Raw genomic sequence first — 22,753 nt, 5'->3', positions numbered from 1 at the left:
TATATAAATGTTTCCTAGCTTCCTATAAGCAGAGTCATGGAGATCATGGGCCCTACACACTTAGCGATAACACTGAAAGATGTGAACGATCTTGTTCATTAATGAACGAGATATCGTCCATATCCTTCAGTGTGTAGGTACCAACGATGAACGATGCGCGGCCCGCGCTCGGTCATCGTTGCTGTCGTCTCGTTTATGTATGCAAGCCAATATGGACAGTCTTGTCCATATTAGCATGCAGGGCTATGGGGCCAGGTGAAGGGGGAGTGAAAAACCTTCACTCCCCCCGTCACCCCCTCCCCCGCACGTGCGTGATCATCCATCAGTCATATCAGCCGTCGGGCACCTCGGCGGCACATTGCACTGTGTGTAGAGCCCATTAGTCTTGCCCTCTAATCCCATTTCTTCCCCTCACTAGTTCCCTATTCTAGTCCAGATTACATAATTCTTTACATGAATTTAAGTTTCACATTTTTTGTCACAGCCAGTTATACACTAAAGTCCTTGAAACACTAGACTGTTTTATTTTGCTCAGAAAGAATCCCTATCCAATGAGCTCTGTCTCTCTGGTGGCTCATTTACATGTTTGTTCATTTGATAACCTTATGGCCATTAACAACTTTTGTCTTTGAACACAAAGTCCATGACATAAAAAAATAAAAAAATGTATGTGTGAGAATTTAATTTTGCTGGATTTATATTTAAAAAGTAGAGATGTGCGGGTTCGGTTTTACTCGGATTTACTCTAATCTCCTTATTGGCTCACGGACATCACGTGTGTTGGTTAGCCAATAAGAAAAATACAAAAAAAATAGAACTTGCAATAATTCTGGCGTTAAGAACCGAGTAAATCCGAACCCGCTCATCTCTATTAAAAAGACTTTGATGGACGTGTCCTTTTGTCAGTAACTATAATATTTAACTGGACTAATTTAACAGAGTATTATTTTGTCATTGGTTTAAATGGTTTAATACTTATTTCTCAGGTCTTCTTATTAGCTGGGAGAAAACGAAAGAAAAGTAAAACCTCCAATTACCTAATTTCCATTGATGCAACAGATCTGTCAAGGGGAGGAGAAAATTTCATTGGAAAGCTAAGGTAATTGAACATAACATACTGATTTTAAGTGGAATGCTTAGTGTTTTACATAATATACTGTAGGCCATTTAAACTTAAGTAAAAATAATAAATTAATCTGTAGGCCTCTGTCTACTTTTTTAAAACTATAATAGTACATTCATTTTCAGGTCCAACCTCATGGGGACAAAATTTACTGTATTTGATAATGGCGCAAATCCTGAAAGAGCCAATTCTGATTGGTCCAATGTACGCCAAGAGCTTGCAGCAATTGTGTATGTAAGTACCAGAAAACCACACACTCCCAAAAAAAGAAACTGAGTAATTAATATTATTGTAGCACATATATATATATATATACAATGTTTCCAACCCAGCACTCCTCCAGGGCAGCAGAGCCCCCTTAAACAATACTTGCTTGTGTGCCCTCCTGGGGTGCGGCAACCCCATGTACAACAGGAAAAAACAAGGCGGCACTCCAAGACTTCTGAATAAATTAACTTTCGTGCACAGACATTAGTGCAGCATATCAACGTTTCGGGGAATAATACCCCATCATCAGGATAACAAATGAAAACAATGAATTTATACTTACAAGATCCCACTACCTCATGCCTACCTCCGAACGCCGGTCCGGGACTTCGCCGCACTTCCGGTGATGTATAGCGGAAGTGACGTCATCTCAAGGGCAGCGCCAGCAGCTCACGCCGGGCGCCGTCTCGGGGCTCCGCCACGCTTCCGGTGACGTGTAGCGGATGCGGCGTCATCTCAGGAGCAGCGCCGGGGGCGAGCTAGAGCAGGGGAAAACAGGGATAGTAACTATAGCAACACCATAAGCAACATAGTAGCAGTGTATACAAATATTGTACCATCAGTGCATAACCAACAAGGTATTCTTAGATAAAAACATAAACAGATAATACAGACAGATGGTGAATCATAATAAAAAATACATATATAATGGACAGATGGAGATTAAATTGCATAGAATGGTAAGTGGCTAAATCTCCTCCTAGTCCGATTCTGGTATGTCACCTCCATAAACCAAAAGAGGCAAGGGCAAGACCTTTCTTACCCAGGCACCAGATCAAATGGAGAACACTAATATAAACACCCCTTTGATATATACAATGAACCGCTGATTTAACTAGCATCCTCAAACAATTAGCTGGAACAGCACTGGTAGAGATAAATTCACCTCTGCTGCTTAGAGAAAGCATGTTAGACTCAGCGACTTATTCAAACCCCTCGGACTGACCGTGTCCAGGGTGAAAATCCACTTTGCTTCTAACTGGAGCAATTTTTTTGCTCTATCCCCCTTCTCAAAGAATTGGGTACTTGGGCAATCATTCTGTATCTAAGCATGGCCATGTTGTGTCAGGCCAGTGCAAAGTGCCTGGCCACTGCTTGATCACTATTGCCAGAGATGAGAATAATGGCTGCTCTGTGTTGAGCAATCCTCTCCTTAAATTGTCTCTCTGTCTTGCCCACATAGTGTAAACCACATGGGCAAGACAGAAGATACACCACAAACTTGGATGTGCAGGTCAGGGGAACTTTAATTTTGTACATCTTGCCTGTATAGGGATGTGGGAATTTATTTCCAGTGATCATGGCTCTACAAGTTGTACAGCCCGTACAACGTTAGCAGCCGACTTTTCTACTAAGGAAGTGTAATGGCCTTTCTTTTTCTAACCCAGTAATGTCTGTCCTAACCAACATATCTTTAAGGTTAGGACCTCTAGTGTAGCTAGGAAGTAACTTAGCATTCAAAATAGAGGGTAGTTCTGCGTCAGAATTAACAATGGGCCATCATTTTTTGCCTTTTTTCTTTAATGTCTCACTTTCTACCATATATCTGTTAAGCCAAGGAATAACTATATTATTGGCTTCCACTTTAGTTTTTTCTTCTAGTAGTGTTTTTCTATCAAGGGACAGAGCTTTAGTTTTTGCTTGTGCTAACACAGAGTTAGGGTAACCCCTCATCAGGAACTTTTTAGTTAAAACCTCCAACTGGTGTTCCCTCTCTGTCAGATCACTAGTGATGCGGCATGCCCGTACAAACTGTGAATATAGGTCAAACTGTCCACAGTAGCTCTTGGGTGGAAGCTGTCATGTCTGAGAATAGTGTTCCTGTCCGTCGGTTTTACATACAGGCTAGTTTTAAACTGACCATTAATGATTTCAATATTCACATCCAGAAAGTGAATTTGTTCTGCACTAACACACATAGTTAACTTGGCTGGACAAGCGGAAACATTATGTTGTTCTATGACCTTCTCCAATAACTCCCCTTGACCATGCCACAATAGTAGAATGTCATCTATGTATCGGTAGTATTTAAACACATTCTCAGAAATAGATGGTGTTTCAAAGAACAATTTCATTTCTATCATGTACATGAATGCATTGGCATAAGCCGGGGCCACACAACTGCCCATGGTACAACCCGACTTTTGAAGAAAGAAGCTGCCATTATTAAGAAAATAATTATGTTTGAGCGTGAACTCTAACTCTTTGAGCATGAACTCTTAGAGTTCACGCTCAAACATAATTATTTTCTTTATGTGTGTATTCCAATGAGCACACAAATCTGTGAATTAGCAGCTCCACCATTGTGTGAGTGACAGCAATCTCACTCTGTGAGAGTGCTGAATCTGCACTTACCCACAGGCTGTGATGGCATACCATATCTGTATTGCGCAAGGAACACGTCCATTAAGGCGTCAGCCTTAATGATCGGAATTTCATTGCTTTTTGGAGTTTGAGTGAAAGAGCTACAACAGGTTTCTGAAATGCCAGATCATGTGTAAGAAGCCTTAATGGGGCATGTGAAACCGTAAGGTTTTTTGTCTATGGAATTTCATCGCTTTTTTTCAATTTTTTTTTTTTTAAATTCAGAAATGTAAAATTTCACTGTAAGAATAAACATTTGATTTTTTTTAAATGTTTAACGATAACACCCCTGGCAACGAACAATACCCCTGGCCACAAGCATTACAAACCCCTGGCAACGAGCAAGACACCCAGCCCAGAAAACCCCTGGTAGCGAGCATGACACCCAGCGTGTAGAAGCTTTACTGTAGGACATAAATGTATCACGGGCATTGCAGTGTGGGGCATATTGTGCAGGGGACATTACTATATGGGGCTTAATATGGTGACATTTTTTTCCCCCCTGTGGTGGGCAAGGTCTGTTGGTGAAGGGCCAAAAAATAAGATTTTAAACCTACCGGTAAATCTTTTTCTCCTAGTCCGTAGAGGATGCTGGGGACTTCGTAAAGACCATGGGGTATAGACGAGCTCTGCAGGAGACATGGGCACTCTAAAGACTTTAGATGGATGTGCACTGGCTCCTCCCTCTATGCTCCTACTCCAGATCTCAGTTAAAGAACTGTGCCCAGAGGAGACGGACAGTACAAGGAAAGGATTTTTGTTAAGCTAAGGGCAAGATTCAAACCAGCCCACACCATCCACACCGTATAACATGGAATATATGCAACCAGTTAACAGTATGAACAAAACAGCATCAGCCAAAGACTGATCTTAACTGTAACATAACAATATAGAAGCCTTGCAGAAATATGTCCGCACTGGGGCGGGCACCCAACATCCTCAATGGACTAGGAGAAAAAGAATTACCTGTAGGTTTAAAATCCTATTTTCTCTTACGTGCTAGAGGATGCTGGGGACTCCGTAAGGACCATGGGGATTATACCAAAGCTCCAGACCAGGCGGGAGAGTGCGGATGACTCTGCAGCACCAATTGAGCAAATATGAGGTCCTTATCAGCCAGGGTATCAAACTTATAGAATTTAGCAAAAATGTTTGAACCCGACCAAGTAGCTGCTCGTCACAGCTGTAATGCCGAGACGCCTCGGGCAGCCGCCCAAGAAGAGCCCACCTCCCTATTGGAATGGGCCTTTACCGAATTTGGGAACGGCAATCCAGCCGTAGAATGAGCCTGCTGAATCGTGTTACAAATCCAACGAGCAATAGTCTGCTTAGAAGCAGGAGCGCCAACCTTGTTGGCCGCATACAGGACAAACAGTGTCTCTGTTTTCCTAACCCGAGCCGTCCTGGCTACATAAATTTTTAATGTCCTGACTACATCAAGGGATTTGGAATCCTCCAAGTCACCTGTAGCCACAGGTACCACAATAGGTTGGTTATATGAAACGATGAAACCACCTTAGGCAAAAATTGAGGACGAGTCCTCAACTCTGCTCTATCCACATGGAAAATCAGATAGGGGCTTTTGTGAGATAAAGCCGCCAATTCGGACACCCGCCTTGCAGATGCCAAGGCCAACAACATGACCACCTTCCAAGCGAGAAATTTTAATTCAACTGTTCGAAGAGGTTCAAACCAGTGAGATTTTAGGAACTGTAACACCACGTAAAGGTTCCAAGGTGTGACTGGGGGCACAAAAGGAGGCTGGATGTGCAGCACTCCCTTTACAAAAGTCTGGACTTCTTGAGGAGAGGCCAATTCCTTCTGAAAGAAAATTGATAGGGCCGAAATCTGTACCTTAATGGAGCCTAACTTTAGGCCCATATCCACTCCTGTCTGTAGAAAGTGGAGAAAACGGCCCAGATGGACATCTTCCGTAGGAGCATTCTTGGCTTCACACCAAGATACATACTTCATCCAGATACGGTGATAATGTTTCGCCGTCACCTCCTTCCTAGCCTTTATTAGACTAGGGATGACTTCCTCCGGAATACCTTTCCCAGATAGGATTTGGTGTTCAACCGCCATGCCGTCAAACGTAACTGCGGTAAGTCTTGGAACACGCAGGGCCCCTGCTGCAACAGGTCCTCCCTGAGAGGAAGAGGCCACGGATCTTCCGTGAGCATTTCCTGAAGATCTGAATACCAGGCCCTTTGAGGCCAATCTGGAACAATGAGTATTGTCTGCACTCTTTTTCGTCTTATGATTCTCAATATTTTTGAGATGAGCGGAAGAGGAGGGAACACATAGACCGACTGAACACATAGACTGACTGAAACACCCATGGTGTCACCAGGGCGTCCACCGCTACTGCCTGAGGGTCCCTTGACCTGGCACAATACCTCGGAAGCTTCTTGGGAGGCGAGACGCCATCATGTCTATTTGAGGAAGTCCCCAATGACTTGTTATCTCTGCAAAAACTTCGTGATGAGGACCCCACTCCCCTGGATGGAGATCGTGTCTGCTGAGGAAGTCTGCTTCCCAGTTGTCCACTCCCTGAATGAAGACAGATGACAGAGCGCTTAAGTGATTTTCTGCCCAGCGAAGAATCCTGGTGGCTTCCACTCTGCTCCTTGTCCCGCCTTGGCGGTTTACATGAGCCAGGGCTGTGACGTTGTCTGATTGAATCAGAACCGGTAGGTCGCGAAGAAGATTCTCGGCTTGTAGTAGGCCGTTGTATATGGCCCTCAACTCCAGTACATTGATGTGTAGACAAGCCTCCTGGCTTGACCAGAGTCCCTGAAAATTTCTTCCTTGTGTGGCTGCTCCCCATCCTCGGAGGCTCACATCCATGGTCATCAGAACCCAGTCTTAAATACCGAACCTGCGACCCCTGAGAAGGTGAGCACTCTGCAGCCATCACAGGAGAGAGACCCTGGGGGACAGACTTATTTTCTGATGCACTTGTAGATGGGACCCCGGGCACTTGTCCAGAATGTCCCACTGAATTGTCTCGCATGGAACCTGCCGAAGGGGATGGCCTCGTAGGCCGCCACCATTTTTCCCAGTACTCGAGTGCATTGATGGACTGACACTCTTTTTGGTTTTAGCAGGTCCCTGACCATGTTCTGGAGTTCCTGGGCTTTTTCCACTGGGAGAAAAACCCTCTTCTGTTCCGTGTCCAGAATCATGCCTAAGAAAGATAGCCGAGTCGTTGGAATCAACTGTGACTTTGATAGATTTAGAATCCAGCCATGTTGCTGCAGCACTCTCAAGGAGAGCGACACGCTTTTCAGCAATTGATCTCTCGATCTCGCTTTTATCAGGAGATCGTCCAAGTACGGGATAATTGTGACTCCCTGCCTGCGCAGGAGCACCATCATTTCCGCCATTACCTTGGTGAAAATCCTCGAGGCCGTGGAAAGCCCAAACGGCAACGTCTGAAACTGGTAATGACAGTCATGTACAGCAAATATCAGGTATGACTGATGAGGAGGATATATGGGGACATGAAGGTATGCATCCTTTATGTCTAATGACACCATAAAATCCCCCCCCTTCCAGGCTGGAGATAACTGCCCGGAGCGATTCCATCTTGAATTTGAACTTTTTCAAGTACAGGTTTAGGGATTTTAGATTCAGAATGGGTCTGACCGAGCCATCCGGTTTCGGGACCACAACCAGGGTTGAATAGTACCCTTTCCCCTGTTGGACCAGGGGAACCTTGATAATCACTTGCTGTTGGTACAACTTTTGAATTGCAGCTAAAACTATTTCCCTCTCTGGGGGAGAAGCTGGCAAAGCAGACTTGAAAAATCGTCGAGGCGGCACCTCTTCGAATTCCAGTTTGTAGCCTTGGGATATAATTTCTATCGCCCAAGGATCCACGTCTGACAGAACCCAGACCTGGCTGAAGAGTCGAAGACGTGCCCCCACCGGTGCGGACTCCCTCAGTGGAGACCCAGCGTCATGCGGTGGATTTAGTAGAAGCCGGGGAGGACTTCTGCTCCTGGGAACTAGTCATTATTTTCCCTCTAGCCTTACCTCTGGCAAGGAAAGGTGAGCCCCGACCTCTTCTGGACTTATGCGACTGAAAGGACTGCATCTGATATTGTGGTGTATTCTTTTGCTGTGGGGGAACATAAGGCAAAAAAGAAGATTTACCCGCGATAGCCGGGGAAACCAGGTCCGCGAGACCCTCCCCAAATAAGACCTCACCCTTGTAAGGTAAAACTTCCATATGTCTCTTTGAGTCGGCATCACCCATCCATTGGCGAGTCCACAGGGCTCGCCTAGCAGAAATAGCCATGGCGTTGGCTCTTGAACCTAACAGCCCAACATCTCTCGCAGCATCTCTCATATATAAGGCTGCGTCTTTAATGTGACCCAAGGTCAATAAAATGCACTCCCTATCTAGGGTGTCAATGTCAGATGACAAGTTATCTGCCCATGCTGCTACTGCGCTACATACCCATACCGACGCTACTGCCGGTCTGAGCAAGGCACCCGTATGTGTATAAATTGATTTTAAGGTAGTTTACTGTCTGCGATCAGCAGGATCCTTGAGGGCTGCCGTGTCCGGAGATGGTAGCGCCACCTTTTTGGACAAGCGCGTTAAAGCCTTGTCCACCCTGGGCGAGGATTCCCACCGTAACCTGTCCTGCGCGGGGAAAGGGTACGCCATAAGAATTCCCTTGGGAATCTGCAGTTTCTTGTCTGGAGTTTCCCAAGCCTTTTCAAATAAAGCATTCAGCTCATGAGATGGGGGAAACGTTACCTCAGGTTTCTTTTCCTAAAACATGCATACCCCCGTGTCAGGGACAGAGGGGTCATCTGTGATATGCAAAACATCTTTTATAGTAATAATCATATAATGAATACTTTTGGCTACCCTTGGGTGTAACCTCGCATCATCGTAATCGACACTGGAGTCAGAATCCGTGTCGGTATCAGTGTCTGCTACGTGGGACAGGGGACGTTTCTGAGACCCTGAAGGGCCCTGTGACACAGCCAAAGCCATGGATTGACTCCCTGTTCTATCCCTGGACTCTGCTTTGTCCAATTTCTTATGTAATAAAGACACATTTGCATTTAATACATTCCACATATCCAACCAATCAGGTGTCGGCGTCGCCGACGGAGACACCACAATCTACTCAACCTCCTCCTTAGATGAGCCTTCCGCTTCAGACATGCCGACACACATGTACCGACACCCCCACACACTCAGGGATATATATCTATATGGAGACAGTCCCCCAATAAGGCCCTTAGGAGAGACAGAGAGAGAGAGAGAGTATGCCAGCACACACCCAGTGCCACCGGACCCTGGAATAAAATCCCAGTCAGTACAGTGCTTATATATATATATATATCTATGCCAGTGTCCCTAGAAGTTTATGATTGCTGCCCAGGGCGCCCCACCCATGCCCTGCACCCATACAGTGCCGTCAGGTTGTGTGAATGTGGGGAGCAATGGCGCGCAGCGTTACCGCTGTGCAGTACCTCAGTGAAGATCAGAAGTCTTCTGCCGCATTTGAAGTCTTCTTTCTTCTTATACTCACCGGCTTCTATCTTCCGGCTCTGTGAGGAGGATGGCGGCGTGGCTCCGGGACGAACAACGAGGGTGAGACCTGTGTTCTGACCCCTCTTGGAGCTAATGGTGTCCAGTAGCCTAAGAAGCAGAGCCTATCATTTAAGTAGGTCTGCTTCTCTCCACTCAGTCCACGATGCAGGGAGCCTGTTGCCAGCAGTGCTCCCTGAAAATAAAAAAACTAACAAGTCTTTTTCAGAGAAACTCAGTAGAGCTCCCCTGCAGTACATCCAGTCTCCTCTGGGCACAGGATCTAACTGAGGTCTGGAAGGAGGGGCATAGAGGGAGGAGCCAGTGCACACCCATCTAAAGTCTTTAGAGTGCCCATGTCTCCTGCGGAGCCCATCTATACCCCATGGTCCTTATGGAGTCCCCAGCAACCCTCTAGGACGTAAGAGAAACTGGGGTGTAAGGTAGACTTTTCCGGCGAGGCCACGCTCATTTTAACGAGGCCACGCCCATTGCCTGGGGCAGGAGCATTCTGCAGCTTTTACATTTCCCCAATGGCTGCTGAGAGGAACAGCTGATGGGAATACACTGAAGGCAGCTCATTGTGTATTTCCATTTCCCAGGTGGCTGCTTCTCTTTTCAACAGCAGCAGAGTGCTGGGTGGAGGGTGAAGGGGGGTGTATCTCCAGCTCCACTGGGCTACCCAATTACTGAGATCAGGGACGCACTGGGAGAGAAGCCATGGGTGCAGAGAGACCAGGAGGTTCCTCTAAGGTGGGCGGATGCTGAGATGAACTTCCTTTTTTTTTTTCCAGCAGCAGTACAGTTTGATATTCGGTAGTTTCTGAAATTGGACATGTGCATCTATCATATATATACACCAAGACAAAGGCGGAACTAGGGTCTTTGGGGCCCAGGGCATGTTGAAGAATGCCCCCCTCCCCTCCCCCCCCCCCCCCCCCCCCCCCCCACCCCCCCCCCCCCCCCCCCCCCGAAAAAAAAATTTGGCAATTCAGAAAAACAGACATGGTCAGCTGGGGATGGGCATTATCACTGTTTTGGTGAGTAACTGAAAGAGACACATGGGGCAGAGAGAGAGAGGGAGACACATGGGGCAGAGAGATAGAGGGAGACACTGGAAAGAGAATGAGAAACCAGGGGCAGAGAGAGAGATGGAGAGAGAGAGAGAGATGGAGACAGAGAGAGAGAGGGAGGGATCAGGAGCAGAGAGAGAGAGACCAGGGGCAGTGAGAGGGACACATGGGAGAGAGGGCAACATAGACCAGGGCCAGACAGAGAGAGAGACCAGGGCCAGACAGAGAGAGAGAGACCAGAGACAGAGAGAGAGAGACCAGAGACAGAGAGAGAGAGAGAGAGACCAGAGACAGAGAGAGAGAGAGAGACCAGAGACAGAGAGAGAGACCAGAGACAGAGAGAGAGACCAGAGACAGAGAGAGAGAGACCAGGGGCAGAGACAGAGAGAGAGAGACCAGGGGCAGAGACAGAGAGAGACCAGGGGCAGAGACAGACCAGGGGCAGAGACAGAGAGAGACCAGGGGCAGAGACAGAGAGAGACCAGGGGCAGAGACAGAGAGAGACCAGGGGCAGAGACAGAGAGAGACCAGGGGCAGAGACAGAGAGAGACCAGGGGCAGACAGAGAGAGGAAGATATGGGGAAGAGAAACAGAGAGGGACCAGGGGCAGAGACAGAGAGAGACCAGGGGCAGAGACAGAGAGAGACCAGGGGCAGAGACAGAGAGAGACCAGGGGCAGAGAGAGAGAGAGAGAGAGACCAGGGGCAGAGAGAGAGAGAGAGACCAGGGGCAGAGAGAGAGAGAGAGAGAGAGAGAGAGAGAGAGGTGGAGGAGACAGAGAGAGACCAGGGCCAGAGAGACACTGGGAGACATGGGGGAAAAGAGACGGGGAGACAGAGAGACCAAGGGCAAAGAGACCGGGAGACATGGGGTGAGACAGATAGAGACCAGGGGAAGAGAGACAGACAGACAGAGGCCAGCAGCAGAGAGTGAGACTAGAGCCACAGATAGATGGGGAAACAGAGAGAGAGACAGAGAGAGACACCAGGAGCAGAGAGAGATGGAGAAATGAGAGAGAGAGAGAGACCATGGGCAGTGAGAAACGACATGAGAGACAGAGCCCTGGGCCAGACAGCGAGAGGGAGACATGTGGGAGAGACCAGGGGCAGAGACAGTGAGATGATGGACAGAAAGAGGGCCAGAGAGAAGGCCACTGGAAGACATGGGAGAGAGAGAGGTGGAGGAGACAGAGACAGACTAGAGGTAGAGAGAGAGAAAGAGACAGACTAGGGCCAGACAAAGACTGGGAGACATAGGAGACAGAGATATGGGGAGACAGAGAGAGACCAGGGCCAGAGAGATACTGGGAGACATGGGGGAAGAGAGAGAGAGGAGACAGAAAGACCAGGGACAGACTGAGAGAAAGAGACACACACACAGAGACCAGGTGCAGTAAGAGAGACAGACCAGGGGCAGAGAGAGAGAGAGAGAGAGAGAATGACAGACCAGGGGCAGCGAGAGAGAGAGACAAACCAGGGGCAGCGAGAGAGAGACAAACCAGGGGCAGCGAGAGAGAGACAAACCAGGGGCAGCGAGAGAGAGACAAACCAGGGGCAGCGAGAGAGAGACAAACCAGGGGCAGCGAGAGAGAGACAAACCAGGGGCAGCGAGAGAGAGACAAACCAGGGGCAGCGAGAGAGAGACAGATAGAGATACCAGGGGCAGCGAGAGAGAGACAGATAGAGATACCAGGGGCAGCGAGAGAGAGAGACAGAGATACCAGGGGCAGCGAGAGAGAGACAGACAGAGATACCAGGGGCAGCGAGAGAGAGACAGACAGAGATACCAGGGGCAGCGAGAGAGAGACAGACAGAGATACCAGGGGCAGCAAGAGAGACAGAGGTACCAGGGGCAGCGAGAGAGACAGAGACAGACAAGGGCAGTGGCGGAACTAGAGAATGGTGGGCCCAGGAGCAACAATATGCATTGGGCCCCTCTCCCTTATTAAAAATAGGGATAGCACGCGCCACAAAAAAAACTGTAAGTGGGCGACTGAAGTAGGGGTGACAGGGAGATAGTGGGTGACTGGTGAGGCAGGAGTGACTGGGAGATAGTGGGTGACTGAGGCATGGGTGACCAGTAGAGAGTAGATGACTGAGGCAGGGTGACAGGTAGAGTTGGTGACTGAGGCAGGGTGACAGGTAGAGTTGGTGACTGAGGCAGGGTGACAGGTAGAGTTAATGACTGAGGCAGGGTGACAGGTAGAGTTGATGACTGAAGCAGGGGTGACAGGGAGATAGTGGGTGACTGAAGCAGGGGTGACAGGGAGATAGTGGGTGACTGAAGCAGGGGTGACAGGGAGATAGTGGGTGACTGAAGCATGGGTGACAGGGAGATAGTGGGTGACTGAAGCATGGGTGACAGGGAGATAGTGGGTGACAGGGAGATAGTGGGTGACTGAAGCATGGGTGACAGGGAGATAGTGGGTGACTGAAGCAGGGGTGACAGGGAGATAGTGGGCGAGTAAGGCAGGAGTGACCGGTAGATAGTGGGTGACTGAGGTAGTGGTCACAGAGAGATAGTGGGTGACTGGTGAGGCAGGGGTGACAGGGAGATAGTGGGTGACTGGTGAGGCAGGGGTGACAGGGAGATAGTGGGTGACTGGTGAGGCAGGGGTGACAGGGAGATAGTGGGTGACTGGTGAGGCAGGGGTGACAGGGAGATAGTGGGTGACTGGTGAGGCAGGGGTGACAGGGAGATAGTGGGTGACTGAGGCAGGGGTGACAGGGAGATAGTGGGTGACTGAGGCAGGGGTGACAGGGAGATAGTGGATGACTGAGGCAGGGGTGACAGGGAAATAGTGGATGACTGAGGCAGGGGTGACAGGGAAATAGTGGATGACTGAGGCAGGAGTAATAGGGAGATAGTGGGTGACTGAAGCAGGGGTGACAGGGCGATAGTGGGTGACTGAAGCAGGGGTGACAGGGCGATAGTGTGTGACTGAGGCAGGGGTGACAGGGCGATAGTGGGTGACTGGTGAGGCAGGGGTGACAGGGAGATAGTGGGTGACTAATGAGGCAGGGGTGACAGGGAGATAGTGGGTGACTGGGGCCTGGGTGACAAGTAGAGAGTATATGACTGAGTCAGGGTGATAGGTAGAGTTGGCGGCTGAGGCAGGATGACAGAGAGTGGGTGAATGAGGCAGGGTGACAGGGAGATAGTGGGTGACTGAAGCAGGTGTGAGAGGGAGATAGTGGGTGTCAGCAGGGTGTGGATCATTAGATCGACAGTGTCTAGGTCGACAATGTTTAGGTCAACCACTATAGGTCGACAGTCACTAGGCCGACAGGGTTTGAAGGTCAACAGGGTTTCTAGGTCAACATGTTCTAGGTCAACATGAGTATTTCATTTTTTTTGGTGTCGTTTTCTCCGTTCAGTGACCGGGAAGCCCAATTAGTGCACTGCTTCGCTCGCCATGCTTCGGGCAAGGTTACTATTCCCAATCGTAGTCCATGTGGATCGTCAAGAATGAAAAAGTTAAAAAAGAGAAAGAAAAAAAAAAGTGAAAAACTCAGGTCGACCTTTTGCTCTGTCGACCTAGAACATGTCAACCTATAAACCCTGTAGACCTTCAAACCCTGTCGACCTAGTGACTGTCGACCTATAGTGGTCGACATAGACACTGTCGATCTTCAGACCGGATCCCGACTGAAGCAGGGGTGACAGGGAGATAGTGGGTGACTGAGGCAGGAGTAATAGGGAGATAGTGGGTGACTGAGGCAGGGGTGACAGGTAAAGTTGGTGATTGAGGCAGGGTGACAGGTAGAGTGGGTGACTGAATCAGGGGTGACAGGGAGATAGTGGGTGAATGAAGCATGGGTGACAGGGAGATAGTGGGTGACTGAAGCAGGGGTGACAGGGAGATAGTGGGTGAGTAAGGCAGGAGTGACCTGTAGATAGTGGGTGACTCGTGAGGCAGGGGTGACAGGGAGATAGTGGGTGACTGAAGTAGGGGTGACAGGGAGATAGTGGGTGACTGAAGTAGGGGTGACAGGGAGATAGTGGGCAATTGGTGAGGCAGGGGTGACAGGGAGATGGTGAGTGACTGAGACAGGGGTGAGAGGGAGATAGTGGGTAACAGGTATAGAGTGGGTGACTGAGGCAGAGGTAACAGAGAGAAAGTGTGCTTGCAGAAAGATGTCGGCTGCAGTGTGCGACCCTGTGCCAGTGTTTTCCCTTCCTGGCTCCCCACTCACCTCACCCTGTGATCCAGGCTCTCTCTTGGGGCAGTGCAGCAGGGGTTCGAGCACACATCGGGAGAAGATGAGAAGGCAGCGGCAGCACCCTCCACATATGGTACTCTCCGCAATGTAACGGTTGGCCAGCCCTGTATATACACACACATTGTAAAAGACACACACATAGCAACACACACATACACACGTATGACAAAACACACAAACAGCTAAACACACATAGCAAAACAATTGTACACACACACACATATAGCAAAATACGCACACAGCTAAACACACATACTCTGGTACTTACATAGTTTACCCCTACTGGCTGGCTCTCTGGTTTCGAGAAGGCCCTTCACAACTGACAGCAGCATCAGTGCGGTGCTGGGTTGAAGGGTGCCGCCACTGCCTTCTCATCCCGACTGCCACCTCTCACTCATACACTCTCTGGTCTCTCTCATATTATCTCACATCTCCCTTTTTCTCTCTAATTCTTGCTCTCTTTTACACACATACTATCTTGTTTTATTTCTGCCACACACGCTATCTCATTCTATTTCATTCTGTCTCTCATACATCCACATATCCATACACTGCCGCTCTCATACATCCACATATCCATACACTGCCGCTCTCATACATCCACATATCCATACACTGCCACTCTCTTACATCCACATATCCGTACACTGCCGCTCTCATACATCCACATATCCATACACTGCCGCTCTCATACATCCACATATCCATACACTGCCACTCTCATACATCCACATATCCGTACACTGCCGCTCTCATACATCCACATATCCATACACTGCCGCTCTCATACATCCACATATCCATACACTGCCGCTCTCATACATCCACATATCCATACACTGCCACTCTCATATAGTGTTCACTCTAAGCTTCTTTTGCAGGGCGCTGCGCCCTGCCCCTTTTTTGAGTGACAGAATGCCGCCCTGCCCGTTTGTGCCCGCCCTGCCGCCCTGCTAAGGACTGCTCTTCTCCCCCCGCCGCGCTGTCACTTCTTTCCCCCGCCGCGCTGTCACTTCTTTCCCCTGCCGCGCTGGCACTTCTCCCCCCCGCCGCGCTGGCACTTCTCCCCCCCGCCGCGCTGGCACTTCTCCCCCCCGCCGCGCTGATAGCTCTCAGCTGAAGGCGGAGACAGGGCCAGCGTGCAGTGGGGAGGAGCAGCCAATCAGAGCCTGCGGTGTCTCCCGCCAGTCCTCCGGCATGGTTTGATTCCCCCTCACCATGGCGCTGCGCGCTGACCTGGGCTCCGCCGTCAGCATCAAGAGACCGACCCCGCTGACCCGGCACAGCGCTTTCCTCCGCAACTGTGAGTGCCGCTCTGCATCTGCCCTGTGCCCGTCCTCCCCTTCCTCCTAGTGTTCTCTCCCTGTTACAGTGTGCCTCAGTGTTCTCTCCCTGGTGCAATGTGCCTCAGTGTTCTCTCCCTGGTGCAATGTGCCTCAGTGTTCTCTCCCTGGTGCAGTGTGCCTCAGTGTTCTCTCCCTAGTGCAGTGTGCCTCAGTGTTCTCTCCCTAGTGCAGTGTGCCTCAGCGTTCTCTCCCTAGTGCAGTGTGCCTCAGTGTTCTCTCCCTAGTGCAGTGTGCCTCAGTGTTCTCTCCCTGGTGCAGTGTGCCTCAGTGCTCTACCTGCCGCAGTGTGTATAGGAGGTTCTACCTGGTGCAATGTGTATAACGTGCTCTATCTGGCGCAATATGTATAACGTGCTCTACCTGGCGCAGTGTGTATAGGAGGTTCTACCTGGTGCAATGTGTATAACGTGCTCTACCTGGTGCAATGTGTATAACGTGCTCTACCTGGCGCAATGTGTATAACGTGCTCTACCTGGCGCAATATGTATAACGTGCTCTACCTGGCGCAGTGTGTATAGGAGGTTCTACCTAGTGCAATGTGTATAACGTGCTCTATCTGGCGCAATATGTATAACGTGCTCTACCTGGCGCAGTGTGTATAGGAGGTTCTACCTGGTGCAATGTGTATAACGTGCTCTACCTGGCGCAATATGTATAACGTGCTCTACCTGCCGCAGTGTGTATAGGAGGTTCTACCTGGTGCAATGTGTATAACGTGCTCTATCTGGCGCAATATGTATAACGTGCTCTACCTGGCGCAGTGTGTATAGGAGGTTCTACCTGGTGCAATGTGTATAAGCAGCACTATTGTGTGGTATAATGTGATTTGGTACTATTATGTGGTCACGCCCCTTCCCCACGAAACAACTCCCCTAAATTTTTGCTGCACGCCTCCGGCGCGCACTGTCCATGCTTTCACCTATAGGAATGGGAGCACCAAGCATTATAGTATGTACCTGATTTGGCCCTTCTAACTTAAAAATGTGCCCTCACGAATGAAAAATGTGCCCTCACGAATGAAAAATGTGCCCTCCCCGTGATCAGCACCCTGCCCTAAAAAAATCCTAGAGTGAACACTACTCATACATCCACATATCCATACACTGCCACTCTCATACATCCACATATCCATACACTGCCACTCTCATACATCCACATATCCGTACACTGCCGCTCTCATACATCCACATATCCGTACACTGCCGCTCTCATACATCCACATATCCATACACTGCCGCTCTCATACATCCACATATCCGTACACTGCCACTCTCATACATCCACATATCCGTACACTGCCGCTCTCATACATCCACATATCCGTACACTGCCGCTCTCATACATCCACATATCCGTACTGTCACAACTGAGGGCCTGAGCTGACGGGAGGCAGCCTCAGTTGTAGGGGCTGAGATGTACCGGAACCTGGGAGGTTGTATCAGACCCCTGGACATGTAAGTAACATGAATAATAACTGCCCGAAGGCGTGACCACGACAACTTAGATAAAAGTCAATGATGTTTATTATGACAACTCCGCATCACAGCAGCAATAAAAGAAAACGTAAAAGTCAGCAAAGAATAAATACAGTTCCTGAGTACTACAGCATGGCAGGAGCCACAGGGCACTGGTAGTGTGAGATAGTTCTTATGATCTTCTAGATGGAAAGTCCTTACCAGGCCCGGCTGTAGCAATGGAGATAACCCAGGATTGTACCAGCTGGTGTTCCAGGAAGAGCTGGGTTGCTGAAGGTAAAACAGCTGCTGTGGATACTGGCTGGAACCAGACTGTTGTTAGCACGGAGTGGATACTGGCTGGAACCAGTTAAATAATAAATGAACTTTGGGAGCGATGAAATGTGAACTGAAATGTAGAACTTGAGAGCGGAGAAATAATAATTCCGGTGGAGAGTGGTAAAGTGTAGAAAGGACACCGGCCCTTTAAGGGAAGCTGTACTCTGCTGGAAGCTGAGGCTGGAAGCAGGTAGTGTTGTAGCTGGAAACGGATGAATCCACAATGGATTGGAGAGTCAGGCTACACCGCAGGTGGAATGCTGGTGCGGGTCTCTATGGTGGAAGTCGAGACAGGAGCTGGAACCTGGAAGACAATCATAGAAGAGAGACAAACAGGAACTAGGTTTGACAACCAAAGCACTGACGTCTTCCTTGCTCAGGTACAGCTTACTTATACCTGCAGCAAGGAAGGGGTTGGCTAGGCAATTATGCAAATCAACAACACAGACAGCAGATTGGTGGAAATGATCAGATGACAGAATCCAAGATGGCTGCGCCCATGCAGACACTTGGAGGGAAGTTTGGTTTGTAATCCATGTGGTCTGGGAAACAGTAATGGCGGCGCCGGCCACCGGAGACAGGAGACGCCAGGCTGATAGATGCACATTTAACCACGCGGGCACAGCGGAGGCCGCGGCTGATGAAAAGACCACTCTGCATGTGGAAACTCAGGAACAGCGGAATCCGGTCCTGGAACGCTGAGCCCGCCTTAGGAGGCATCTGAAGGGTAAGTAATGGCGTCCAGATACCCGGATCGTGACAGCACCCCCCCCTTTAGGAGTGGCCCCAGGACACTTCTTAGGCTTTAAAGGAAACTTTGCGTGGAAATTTCGGACCAAGGCAGGAGCATGGACGTCAGAGGCATTGGTCCAAGAGCGTTCTTCAGGACCATAGCCCTTCCAGTCAATGAGATACTGAAGTTGACCGTAACGGTGACGTGAGTCCAGGATCTTGGCCACTTCATACTCAACGCCTCGTTGAGTTTGGACTTTCGGAGTTGGTGGAAGTGAGGAATGAAACCGATTCAAGATTAGCGGTTTCAACAGGGAAACATGGAATGTCCTGGGTATTTTTAAGAAGGGAGGTAACTGGAGTCTGTAAGCAACAGGATTGATGACTTGATCAATTTTAAAAGGACCGATGTAGCGAGGTGCAAACTTCATACTGGGAACTCTTAACCTCAAATTCTTCGTGGATAACCATACCCGATCACCCACCTTGAGAGCAGGAACTGCTCGACGCTTCTTATCCGCAAACTTCTTGTACCTGAACGATGCCTTTAGCAGAGCTGATCGTACGCTCTTCCAGATATTGGCAAACTGATGCAAGGTGATATCCACTGCGGGAACAGAAGTTGCTGGAAGCGGTTGGAACTCAGGGACTTTAGGGTGGAATCCAAAGTTGGTGAAGAATGGTGTTGAGGAAGATGAAGAATGATACTGGTTGTTATGACAGAACTCGGCCCAGGGAAGTAATTGAACCCAGTCATCTTGAGAGGAGGACACATAGATGCGGAGGAAGGCCTCCAAGTCCTGATTCACCCTCTCAGTTTGACCATTGGTCTGAGGATGGTAAGCCGTGGAAAACTTTAACTTGACTTGGAGGACTTGACATAAACTTCGCCAGAATTTGGCTGTGAATTGAACTCCTCGATCTGAGATAATTTCTTCTGGAAGACCGTGGAGTCGGAAGATCTCTTGTATGAATACTTGAGCCAACTTGGAAGCTGACGGAAGACCGGTGAGAGGAATGAAGTGTGCCATCTTGGTGAACCGGTCAACTACCACCCAGATGGTATTGAACTTGTTGCACATGGGCAAATCTGTAATAAAATCCATCGACAAATGGGTCCATGGTCGACGGGGAACAGATAGTGGAACCAGTTGCCCCGCAGGCGACTGGCGGGATACTTTATGTTGAGCACACTTTGGGCAAGATGCAATAAACTCCAAAACGTCCTTTTTCAGAGTTGGCCACCAATAGGACCTAGAGATAAACTCCAGGGTTTTTTGGATACCTGTATGTCCGGCAAAACGGGAAGCATGGGCCCAATGCATGAGCTTCTTCCTTAGTGTCGGCTTCACAAAACTTTTCCCTGATGGGGGCGTAGAGTCCATCCCTACCGTGGAGAATGCCAACGGATTTATAATAGGATGCTTGTCTGAAGACTCTGACTCATTTTCTTGCTCCCATGAGCGGGAAAGGGCATCGGCCTTGCGATTCTGAGAGCCCGGACAGAACTGGAGTTTAAAGTCGAACCTGGAAAAGAAAAGTGCCCATCTGGCCTGACGAGGGTTGAGACATTGTGCGCCTTTTAGATATAGAAGGTTCTTGTGGTCTGTAAGGATGGTGATTGAATGAGAAGCTCCCTCCAACAGATATCTCCACTCCTCTAGAGCGAGCTTGATGGCTAGCAACTCCTGGTCGCCAATGGCATAGTTGCGCTCCGCTGGGGAGAACTTCCGTGAGAAGAAACTGCAAGGATGTAAATGACCATCTTTAGCCCTCTGAGATAACACCGCTCCTACTCCAACGGAGGAGGCATCCACCTCTAAGATGAAAGGAGAGTCGATGTCAGGCTGTTTCAGGACAGGTGCAGAGATGAACCTCTGTTTTAAAAGATGAAAAGCTTGCATGGCTTCTTCAGACCACTTGGACGGGTTAGCACCCTTCTTGGTGAAAGCAGTAATAGGCGCCACAATGGTGGAAAAGTCTCGTATAAACTTTCGGTAATAATTGGCGAACCCTAAGAACCTCTGGACCCCTTTGAGGGTTAAGGGTACCGGCCAATTCTGGATTGCTTGTAGTTTCTCAGGATCCATCTCTAGTCCGGAACCGGACACAATGTACCCTAGAAACGGAATGGACTTGACTTCAAAGACGCATTTCTCTAATTTGCAGTAGAGATGATTGACACGGAGACGGGACAGAACCTCCTTTACCCAGAAACGATGTTCCTCTAAATCGTTGGCAAAAATGAGGATATCATCTAGATAGACCACGACATGACGGTATAGAATGTCTCTGAAGATCTCATTGACGAAATGCTGGAAGACAGCTGGAGCATTGCTCAATCCGAAGGGCATGACGAGGTACTCATAATGTCCGTCACGGGTGTTAAATGCGGTCTTCCACTCGTCACCCTCACGGATCCAGATGAGATTGTATGCACCTCTCAGGTCCAGCTTTGTAAAGATGGTAGCTCCGCTAACTCTGTCAAAGAGCTCCGTAATCAGGGGTAAAGGATAGCGGTTCTTGATGGTAATGTCGTTCAAACCTCTGTAGTCGATGCACGGCCGCAGACCACCATCTTTCTTCTTTACAAAAAAGAAGCCTGCGCCGGCTGGAGAAGAAGAAGGTCGAATGAACCCCTTTGCTAGGTTCTCTTTAATGTATTCCTCCATAGAATGTGTCTCGGGGAGAGACAACGGATAAGTTCGGCCTCGAGGTGGAACCTTCCCTGGAACGAGATCAATCGGGCAGTCCCATTCTCTATGAGGAGGAAGGATATCAGCAGAAGCTTTACTGAACACATCCGTGAAATCTTGATATGGAGGAGGTGGAACATCAGACGACCTGGGGGAGGAAGAACAGACAGGCAACACTTTAAACAAACATGTCTTAGTACAGGAGGAACCCCATGCCAGGATTTGCGTAGTCGTCCAATCAATTGTAGGATTGTGAAGACGGAGCCATGGAAGGCCCAGGACCACAGGATGTGTGGCTCTTGGAATCACTAAAAATGAAATAAGTTCGGAATGAAGAACTCCCACTCTCAGACGAACTGGTAGAGTCCTTAGAGAAATAACTGTATCAAAAATTTTACTGCCATCCACAGCAGTTAAGGAAAAGGACGAAGGAAGTCTCTCGGTGGGTAGGGACCACCGTTTAACATAGGCTTCAGTAATAAAGTTCCCAGCTGCTCCGGAATCCAGGAGGGCAATGACGTTCTGATAACGTTGAGCAACTTGAAGCGAGACTGGGAGGTTACAATCTTGAGGAGATGGAGAGGAGATCATTACTCCTAGCCGGCCCTCTCCTTGGCGAGCTAGGATTTGGAGTTTCCCGGACGTTTGGGACAGGCATTAATGGTGTGAGACGGAGCTGCACAATACAGACAGAGAAACTCGGAGAGACGTCTTCGGCGCTCAGCAGGAGTTAAACGGGAACGGCCAATTAGCATGGGTTCATCTGTAGTTGGTGACAGTTGGCGAGGAGGAGGAGTAGAAGATTTTGGAGCAGATGATCTTCCACGCTCAGTTGCTCTCTCTCTGAAACGTAAGTCAACTTTCGTACAAAGTGAGATTAGCTCATCTAACTTGGAGGGTAAGTCTCTGGTAGCTAACTCATCTTTAATACGCTCGGATAAACCATGCCAGAATGCAGCATACAGGGCCTCGTCGTTCCATGCCAGTTCGGATGCCAGGATCTGGAACTGTATAAGATATTGTCCTACAGTACGTGATTCCTGGCGTAAACGGAGAATCTCAGACGAAGCTGAAGTTACCCGGCCTGGCTCGTCGAAGATGCGCCTGAATGTTGACACAAATGCAGTGTAAGAAGATAGCAGGGTGTCGGACCTCTCCCATAACGGTGATGCCCAATCAAGGGCTGAGCCACTGAGAAGAGAAATAATGTAGGCAATTTTTGTACGGTCACTGGGAAAATTGCCAGGTTGTAGCTCAAACTGAATCTCACACTGGTTGAGAAATCCCCTGCAGAATCTTGGAGATCCGTCAAATTTTGCTGGCGTTGGAAGATGAAGACGTGGAGCAGAAATGGGTAAGGTGGGTGGGGTTATAGCTGGAGTCACTGTGGTTGACGCACCAGACGCGCCTGATCCACGGAGAGTTGTCTGAATCCCATCCAGCCGAGTAGAGAGATCCTGGAGACAGCGGATGATGTGGCCCTGTGCAGCCTCCTGATGTTCTAGTCGGGCTGCCAGTTCTTGCATCGGCCTGGCCGCTTGATCCTGGTCTCCGGCTGGATTCATTAGGTCAGTGC

The 22,753-nt window shown here is 49.1% G+C and overlaps 1 protein-coding gene across 1 annotated transcript in view; it reads left to right on the top strand.

Annotated features, from left to right (window-relative positions):
• The window catches only part of TULP1 (TUB like protein 1), a 253,884-nt gene that overhangs the window by 150,597 nt on the left and 80,534 nt on the right, over window positions 1-22,753 (top strand). Inside the window, exons 9-10 of the mRNA XM_063957230.1 lie at window positions 987-1,099; window positions 1,249-1,357. Of these exons, the coding sequence (XP_063813300.1) occupies window positions 987-1,099; window positions 1,249-1,357 (222 nt within the window). The remainder of the gene's footprint in view (window positions 1-986; window positions 1,100-1,248; window positions 1,358-22,753) is intronic.

Source organism: Pseudophryne corroboree, chromosome 2 (genome assembly GCF_028390025.1).
Source record: "Pseudophryne corroboree isolate aPseCor3 chromosome 2, aPseCor3.hap2, whole genome shotgun sequence".
Taxonomy (NCBI): Eukaryota; Metazoa; Chordata; class Amphibia; order Anura; family Myobatrachidae; genus Pseudophryne; species Pseudophryne corroboree.
Note: the sequence above shows the minus strand (reverse complement) of the source record. Positions and strands in the feature narration are given on the sequence as shown.